This window comes from Salvelinus namaycush, chromosome 14 (genome assembly GCF_016432855.1).
Source record: "Salvelinus namaycush isolate Seneca chromosome 14, SaNama_1.0, whole genome shotgun sequence".
NCBI lineage: Eukaryota > Metazoa > Chordata > Actinopteri > Salmoniformes > Salmonidae > Salvelinus > Salvelinus namaycush.
In genome coordinates, this window is record NC_052320.1 from 19,032,310 (window position 1) to 19,041,899 (window position 9,590).

At 45.7% G+C, this 9,590-nt stretch overlaps 1 protein-coding gene across 1 annotated transcript in view; it reads right to left on the minus strand.

Annotated features, from left to right (window-relative positions):
- The window catches only part of LOC120058646 (nucleolar protein 4-like), a 28,445-nt gene extending 19,205 nt beyond the window's left edge, over positions 1-9,240 (minus strand). Inside the window, exons 1-3 of the mRNA XM_039007401.1 lie at positions 9,121-9,240; positions 6,047-6,158; positions 4,390-4,499 (exon numbers count right to left, since the gene is read on the minus strand). Of these exons, the coding sequence (XP_038863329.1) occupies positions 4,390-4,499; positions 6,047-6,158; positions 9,121-9,192 (294 nt within the window). The 5' untranslated portion in view covers positions 9,193-9,240. The remainder of the gene's footprint in view (positions 1-4,389; positions 4,500-6,046; positions 6,159-9,120) is intronic.
- Between the last annotated feature and the right edge of the window lie 350 nt (positions 9,241-9,590).

The window sequence follows — 9,590 nt, forward strand, 5'->3', positions numbered from 1 at the left end:
TCAGATGGCGCTGGGCAGACGGATGGCTCAGATGGCGCTGGGCAGACGGATGGCTCAGACGGCGCTGGGCAGACGGATGGCTCAGACGGCGCTGGACAGACGAGCAGTGCAGGCGGCGTTGAGCAGACGAGCAGTGCAGGCAGTTCAGACGGCACTGGGCAGGCAGGCAGCTCAGACGGCGCTGGACAGACGAGCAGTGCAGGCGGCGTTGGGCAGACGGACGACTCTGACCCGCTGAGGCGCACAGTAGGCCTGGTGCGTGGTGCCGGAACTGGTGGTACCGGACTGGAGACACGCACCTCAAGGCTAGTGCGGGGAGCAGGAACAGGGCACACTGGACTCTCGATGCGCACTATAGGCCTGGTGCGTGGTACCGGCACTGGTGGTACCGGGCTGAGGGCACGCACCTCAGGGCGAGTGCGGGGAGAAGGAACAGTGCGTACAGGGCTCTGAGGACGCACAGGAGGCTTGGTGCGTGGTGCCGGAACTGGAGGCACTGGGCTGGAGACACGCACCACAGGGAGAGTGCGTGGAGGAGGAACAGGGCTCTGGAGACGCACTGGAAGCCTGGTGCGTGGTGTAGGCACTGGTGGTACTGGGCTGGGGCCACGCACCATAAGGCGAGTGCGGGGTGCTGGAACTGGAGGTACTGGGCTGGGGCGGGAAGGTGGCGCCGGATATACCGGACCGTGCAGGCGTACTGGCTCCCTTGAGCACTGAGCCTGCCCAACCTTACCTGGTTGAATGCTCCCCGTAGCCCGTCCAGTGCGGGGAGGTGGAATAACCCGCACTGGGCTGTGTTGGCGAACCGGGGACACCATGCGTAAGGCTGGTGCCATGTACACCGGCCCGAGGAGACGTACTGGAGGCCAGATATGTAGAGCCGGCTTCATGGCACTTGGCTCAATGCTCAATCTAGCCCGGCTAGTACGGGGAGGTGGAATAACCCGCACCGGGCTATGAACACGTACAGGAGACACCATGCGCTCTACTGCGTAACACGGTGTCTGCCCGTACTCTCGCTCTCCACGGTAAGCATGGGAAGTGGGCGCAGGTTTCCTACCTGCCCTCGCCACACTACCCTTTAGCCCCCCCCCCAAGAAATTTTTGGGTGAGCCTCTCGGGCTTCCAGCCGCTCTGCCTTGCTAGCGCCTCATAATGCCGTCTCTCCGCTTTTGGGCGGCGACACTCCTCTGGCTCTGCCCAGGGTCCTTCTCCGTCCAGAATCTCCTCCCATGTCCATTCCTCCTTGAACCACTGCTGCTGTCGCTGTTGCCCGTTAACCCGCTGCTTGATCCGGGTTTGGTGGGTGATTCTGTAACGTTCGTCTTGTGGTGATTGAACGGACCAAGGCGCAGCGGGTGATGAATACATACTGAATTTATTTACAACAAGACGAAAACACTAACGAACACTAGAACAAACTACAAAACAATAAACGAAGTCAACAGACTTGAAACAAATGAACTTACATATAGACGAAGAACGCACGAACAGGAACAGACTACCTAAAACGAACGAACAAACGAAACAGTCCCATGTGGTATACACTGACACAGGAACAATCACCCACAAACAAACAGTGAGAACAACCTACCTTAATATGGCTCTCAATCAGAGGAAACGACACACACCTGCCTCTAATTGAGAACCATACCAGGCAAACCATTAACCCAACATAGAAAACACATAACATAGACTACCCACCCCAACTCACGCCCTGACCAATTAAACACATACAAAACAACAGAAAACAGGTCAGGAACGTGACAGGTGCTTTTTTTACATTGGCGGGAGGGGCGGGGTCCGCCCAGGGAGCCATACAAGCTAAAAACGCCACTGGGTAGCGGAATGACTTTGACTTCCCTCCAGGCCTGTCGACAAAGGCTTTCCTCTAGACTCACATTAAAGACGACGGATAGGAGTGGTAATAGAGTCAACTACCATCCTCAGTAGCTTTCCATCTAAGTTGTCAATGCCAGGAAGTTTGTCATTATTGATCGATAACAATCATTTTTCCACCTCTCCTACATTAACTTGTAGAGAGCAGCAGACTACAGGAGTAAAATCACATACACTATTTTCATGTGAGCGAGCATTCAGTACACATGTCAAACACACATAATAATATGCATTATTACAAATGTCAATAGAAAGCACTGTACACAGTCACAGTTTAGCCAACGCCATTTTCTCCTGACACTGCCAACACCACTGTGGAACTTTGACAGCAAAAGGGTAAGAATGAGGGAAAAAATCTCCCTGTTAAATAATGTGTACTTGCAGTACTGCTATTTTTAACTGTGGAAAGAAGAAACCTCAAACATGCTCACTATAGCGGAACATAGACAGGAATGGACCAGAGTGGGTTAGTTGCCAGAGCTTGAGGAAAATAAACAACAAACACAGACTACGACGATGGTGGTGCTGAACATTGTTTTATTATATAGCGGGAGGAAGGGTCCATAGTCAGTTGTACAACAATGCATTCAACTGAAATGTGTCTTCCACATTTAACCCAACCCCTCTGAATCAGAGAGGTGTGGGGGGCTGCCTTAATTAACATTCACCTCATCAGCACCCAGGGAGCAGTTGTTGTTCGGGGTAAACTGCCTTCCTCAGGAAGAGAAAGACAGATTTTTACATTGTCGGCTCAGCGATTTGATCCAGCAACCTTTGGGTTACTGACCCAACGCTCCTACCCACCAGGCTACCTGCTACTGAACCTCTACCAACAGGGAGGACAACAACTCTGAATGTAACATTCTGCAATACACTGGAGTACCTAGTCACAGAGAAGCAACCCAACACAGAGAAACAACCTCCACAATACGTCCATATTTGATATTGTCTCTGTCAACATCTCAGTGTTGTCTTGTCGCCGCCAATCAACATGCTTTTGGTCCTCTTGTAGAATGAATGACCAATACTTTGGTAAAGTGGTTACTTACAAGCTAGCCTTGCAAGCCGCCTGATCTCGCTAACTTAAGTAATTTAGGCTACTTACAAGCAGCCCTGGTTTATATGCATGATGAAAACAAAATCTGCTCTTTCCAGGCCAAGGGTTTTGCCGATGGGGTTAGCTAATTTATGAATACACTTGCTAATGCCTCTGAATAAAAACCTTGAAATATATCATGAATGCAAGAGAACACGTTTGGCAGAACCCCACACATACAGTACAGTACAATAAGCACTAAGCACACACTGCTATCTTCCTGAGGAAACACAACACACCCCTCTGAGGGTTCTGTAGAGGACTGAGGCATTTACTGAAGGCTCTATTAGTGATTCATGACATAATAAAGAGAGGGAGAGGAGGGGAAGAGAGGGGAGAGAGAGAGATTGAGAGAGAGGGAGAGAGAGAGAGTGGCAGAGAGATATAGAGATTAATTTAGCCACTTATGCATGTCTAAACAACATGCACAATCTCCAAACAAAAGCTGTGAAAAGTGACATCATGATGACATAGGCTAACATTCCCTGCTGCCATAATGTCATCTGGGCACGCAAAGGCGAGATTCATTCAAAACGGAACTGACAGTGAGCTGCATCATTACAATATCTGAAAAATATGTTTAGTAGGCATAATATTGCTACTAGCCAACACAGACGATGGATCAAATTATTGTCAATATTGTAAATAAATATAAATGTGTAAAATACACATTACTACACATGGGTTTAAGCACAGGGAATAGCTCTTACCTAGATAGGGTCCTGGTTTTCACCTAAATAAAAAACAGCAAGTTGTATAATACATGCTTCCTCTCTTTGTCAACAACACTTCTATCCTTCCGGTGATTTCACAAAAATCCTACTGCACGGGTATGCATTGAAGTCCAGTGTTGGAGGAGAACAAGGCGGAGCGTTGCCTCTGATGTTACTATCATGGTACAGTGAGTTCAGTATCCTACAGTGGCATACAGTCTAATCTCTTGGTGTCTTTAGATTTTGATTGGTAAATCTGCTGCTGCCTCCTATGCTTTGTTTGGTTAATTTGTTGATTCCCACCCCTCCATCTTTAAAAAAAAATTCACACTTTTTTATAATTTCTAGTAGGCCTATGCCTTGTGCTGAATGGGAAATTCTAGACTAAGATGATGAACTGAGTCAATCTGGGATTTTATTTTTGCAAAAAATTACAGTTGAATGGGTCCTCCGGTTCCAGAGAATGTAAACCTCTCAGTGTCTCTCCAACTCACAAAGTAATAGAAAGTTGTGGATATGTGAGAAATGTTGATGATTTCTCTCAATCAGCCCCCCCACACACACCAACGTCACTCTCTTCTTTTTCTCTCTCTCCCCCTCTCTTTCTCACACACACACAGCACAGCATTCACACACACGCACGCACGCACACACACACGCACACACACTATGCCTTACCCGCTCATTGGCAGTCATGCACTGTAGTTTCATCTGTTTCAGGTAGGTGGCCGTCAGGGGCATGTTGTAGTCAATGAGGTCCGGGACCAGGGATGTTGGTCGATCATTTTCTGTACAGAACATAGAGCAAAGTAGGTTGGTGGCACCTTAATTGGGGATTACGGGCTCGTGGGAATGGCTGGAGCGGAATAGGTGGAATGGTATCAAATAAATCAAACACATGGTTTGATGCCATTCCATTTGCGCCGTTCCAGCCATTATTATGAGCCGTCCTCCACTCAGCAGCCTCCACTGACATAGAGATAGATACAGTAAGATGTTTTTCAAGACAAACAATCAAGTAAAACAAGCCAGGTATGATCTCTTTTGTACCACTTTAACTGAACAAAACTCTCATGGCTCAAACCAAACAGAGATGCCTTTAGAACTTTTTGACTTCTCCCACTTTCCCTTTGGGCTCTGCCACTCCCCTGCACTGTCTATTGGTTTTCTTTGACCAGAGAGTTCATTCATCTGATCTGGTTTCTCTGGTTTCTCTGATCTTAATTAGAAGCAGTCTCTGATTTTAAGGCAATAATGACAACCGGTAGGCACTGTGGCCCTTTTTTCATATTCTGTTATATACTGTTGTTTTCTCACTGTGTATGTACAGTATATACTGTATTCTCAAAATAGCTCATCCTAATATTTCCTTTCCAAATGGTATACTGTCTATACACAACACATATTTATATTCTGGATTCTGACACATGCTCACTCTAATATATCTACTCTGGATTGTTAATTGGACTCTATATTTCTTGATTTTTTGTTTTGATTTCTCTTTTGTATTTGTATTCTATTTGAGATACAATCTACTGCACTGTTGGAGCCAATAAACATAAGCATTTCGCAGCGCCTGCTATAACACCTGCAAACCTGTGTACGCGACCAATAATCTTTGATTAGATTTGATCTGGAGTCATGGACTGCTGTTCTAATGCTGTAAACCAGGGGCGTTAAACTCATTCCATGGAGGGCCTAGTGTCTGCAGGTTTTTGACAACCAGGTGAGGGGAGTTCCTTACTAATTAGTGACCTTAATTCATCAATTAAGTACAAGGAAGGAGCGAAAACCCGCAGACACTCGGCCCTCCGTGGAATGAGTTTGACAACTATGCTGTAAACTAAATGGGAGCCCTCTGTGTTCCACACTATGGCCACTAGAGGGACCCCATGCTACTTCTCTTGGAACATCTCTTTCATAATTTAGGACCTCTTGGGTCTTTCTTACATCATTTGATGGCCTCTGCTTTCAACCAAAGTCCACACCTTTAATTGGCTGACGAAACATACACAGAGACCTAAGATATATTTAAACGACAGATTGGACATTGAGTTGAGGGTGTGAAACACAACGAATATGAGCTATAAATGTACTAGCAGTCAATTAAATATTTCATTATTTGTGGTAGCATTGCAATTAATAATTTTAACAAAGGCAGTAGGAAGGTGATACATGTTATAACGATGCATTAGAAGTCTTTGGCATTGTTGCTATTCAGATAGATATCAAATTGAAAGAAGCCTTTCTTTTCAAACAAGGATTTAATGACTGAATAAATATATACAGTAAATTAATAAAAAGGAACCAGTAGACTGACTGGGAAGTTAGTTACCTTTAAACTCTGCAGTGTTGGGATTGATGTGCATCCTTTTCTGACACTCTCCACAGCTCATTAGGAAGCGTGTCACTGCCTCCCTGGGCAGGAAGGCATATGTCTCCGCTATCTGTGCCAGGGGAAAGGTCAGAGGACAAAGCACAGGTCAGGAAGGACAGGAGCAAAGGAGGCATGAACTGTTATTAAAGCCTGAGATCAATGATTATGTTAATACTGTGTTATGTGGCATGGTGAGGAATGAGGAAGGAATCCTCCCTCAAGGACTCCAACAACCTCTCTCTCTCTCTCTTGGCTACTGCCGAAGCCCTGACCGTTTGACTCTACCATCTACTTACAGTGCATTTGGAAAGTATTCAGACCCCTTGACTTTTTACACATTTTGTTACGTTACAGCCTTATTCTAATATGGATTAAATGCCCCCCCCCCCCATCAATCTACACACAATACCCCATAATTACAAAGCAAAAACAGGATACATTTTCTGTTGTTGCAAATATTACATTTACATAAGTATTCAGACCCTTTACTCAGTACTTTGTTGAAGCGCCTTTCGCAGTGATGACAGCCTCAAATCTTCTTGGGTATAACGCTACAAGCTTGGCACACCTGTATTTGGGGAGTTTCTTCCATTCTTCTCTGCAGATCCTCTCAAGCTCTGTCAGGTTGGATGGGGAGCGTCGCTGCACAGATATTTTCAGTTCTCTCCAAAGATGTTTGATCTGGTTCAAGTCCGGCCTCTGGCTGGGCCACTCAAGGACATTCCTATGTTGTCTTGGCTATGTGCTTAGGGTCCTTGTCCTGTTGGAAGGTGAACCTTCACCACAGTCAGGTCCTGAGTGCTCTGAAGCAAGTTTTCATTAAGGATCTCTCTGTACTCCGTTCATCTTTCCCACGATCCTGACTAGTCTCCCAGTCCCTGCCGGTGAAAAACATCCTGACAGCATAATGCTGCCACCACCATGCTTCACCGTGGGGATGGTGCCAGGTTTCGTCCAGACGTGAGGCAAGGCATTCAGGCCAAAGAGTTCAATCCTGGTTTCATCAGACAAGAGAATCTTGTTTCTCATGGTCTGAGTGTCTTTAGGTGCCTTTTGGCAAACTCCAAATGGACTGTTACGTGCCTTTTACTGAGGAGTGGATTCTGTCTGGCCACGATATCATAAAGGCCTGATTGGTGGATTACTGCAGAGATGGTTATCCTTCTGGAAGGTTCTCCCATCTCCACAGAGGAACTCTGGAGCTCTGTCTGAGTGAACATCAGGTTCTTGGTCACTTCCCTGAACAAGGCCCTTCTCCCCCGATTGCTCAGTTTGGCCGGGCAGCCAGTTCTTGGAAGAGTCTTGGTGGTTCCAAACTTCTTCCATTTAAGAATGGTGGAGGCTACTGTGTTCTTGGGGACCTTCAATGCTGCAGACATTTTTTGGTACCCTTCCCCAGATCTGTGCCTCGACACAATCCTGTCTCGGAGCTCTACGGACAATTCCTTCGACCTCATGACTTGGTTTTTGCTCTGGCATGCACTGTCAACTGTGTGACCTTATATAGACAGGTGTGTGCCCTTCCAAATAATGTCCAATCAATTGAATTTACCACAGGTGGACTCCAATCAAGTTGTAGAAACATCTCAAGGATGCACCTGAGCTCAATTTCGAGTCTCATAGCAAAGGGTCTGAATACTTATGTAAATAAGGTATTTCTGTTTTTCGAAAAACCTGTTTTCGCTTTGTCATAATGGGGTATTGCGTGTAGATTGATGAGGAAAATGTTTTAGTTCATCCATTTTAGAATAAGGCTGAACCGTAACAAAATCTTTTTCAGATTGTTTTTATTACTTGTTAAACTAAATCTCTTTCTCTGAGCAATTGTATTAGTATAAAATAATATAATTTCCCACTTTTTGTAGCATATAACATAGCTCAGTATTTGTATTATTTATATTATACAGTGTTTTTTGCTCATCTTTATCAAGGGTGCCAATCATTTCAGACCTGGCTGTATATTTCCCTCTCTCACGCTCTAGCTCCCTTCCCTGTTTATCTCTGCTTCTCTGCCCCCCCTGGCATTTCCCTGCTAAACAAGGCGACCTTCATGTGACCATGGCGAGGCAGCAGGGGTGCCCAGCTCACCCCCCCCCCCCCCCCCTTTCCTTCCCCCAGAGGCAGAGGAGAAGGAAAGGCCACCCAGAGGAATCTGCACTTCCCAGAAGGCCACAGTGACAGCTTCATATTATGCCCCAATGGCGCTCAGTGCCTTCTCAAAAGGGTACGTACTATGAGACATGACAGGACCTCTCTACGGGGCAGGGGCGAGAGGCGCGAGGGAGAAAAGGCCCTGGTCCCTGGGGGGTGTAACAGCCATGCTTCCCAAAAAACTATCTCACAAAACAGACAAAGACCTCCCAGCTGCAGACACAGACATGGCATCTCAGACCTAACTAGATGCTGAATACACTGGGTGAATACACTAGGACTGGGTGAATACAGATACACCATAAAACAATTTAATCTGGGAATGCATATGCTGTTGATTATGTGGTATATATGGATTTGACTTTTGTCTCCCGTTGAGGATGCCTTTTTTCCTTAGTAGCTACTGATGCTATGAATAAGAAATAGCCAGTCTATAATATGTATATTTTATGTGGCAGTCTCTAAGAGAATAGGAAGAATATGTTTTAGTACAGTCTTTAGCAGGGGTAGGCAACTAGATTCAGCCGAGGGCCGATTTTTGTCGGCGCGGATGATGAGGGGGCCGGATCATAATTATAATAATTTGTACACAGCAAATTGACCACAACTAAGCCCCAAACAGATTGTATTTGAAAATAACAATAATTTCATACCTTGATTACATTGAGACACAATCACATACAGTATGTCTCTTTTTTCATTTGTGTGAATACTTGGTGAACAGATTTCCTAAATGAAACTCATTCTTAGCAGAATACTGGGTGATTTTAGTATTTTTTTTAGCAAAAACGAACCCCCCCAAAACATATATATATATATATATTTTTTCTTCTAAAAACTTTGGAGGGACAAAATAAATCACTTGCGGGACGGCTTCTTACCGCTTTGTAGGTCTTCTTCTGGCCAGCGTGTTTAGGTGCTCTACCAGGGTCGGCACCCATCTCCACATGCATGGCATAGATGATGTCGAAGAAGTCCTCCACCACTGCCACCCTCTTCAGGGACAAGCTGTACTGGGCCGAGCCTGCATCTGCACACTGGAAGACAGAGAGGGAAACATTCAATACCCTGCCTGAGGAAACTGAGGCCTGTGTGTGTGTGTGTGTGTGTGTGTGTGTGTGTGTGTGTGTGTGTGTGTGTGTGTGTGTGTGTGTGTGTGTGTGTGTGTGTGTGTGTGTGTGTGTGTGTGTGTGTGTGTGTGTGTGTGTGTGTGTGTGTGTGTGTGTGTGTGTGTGTGTGTGTGTGCATGTCTTTACAAAAAAAGCACGTCAAATTAGCAGTTTCACATGTGAAAATTGCATTTTCACATGTATTACATTTAGAGTTCACATGTTAACACCACTTTTTCACG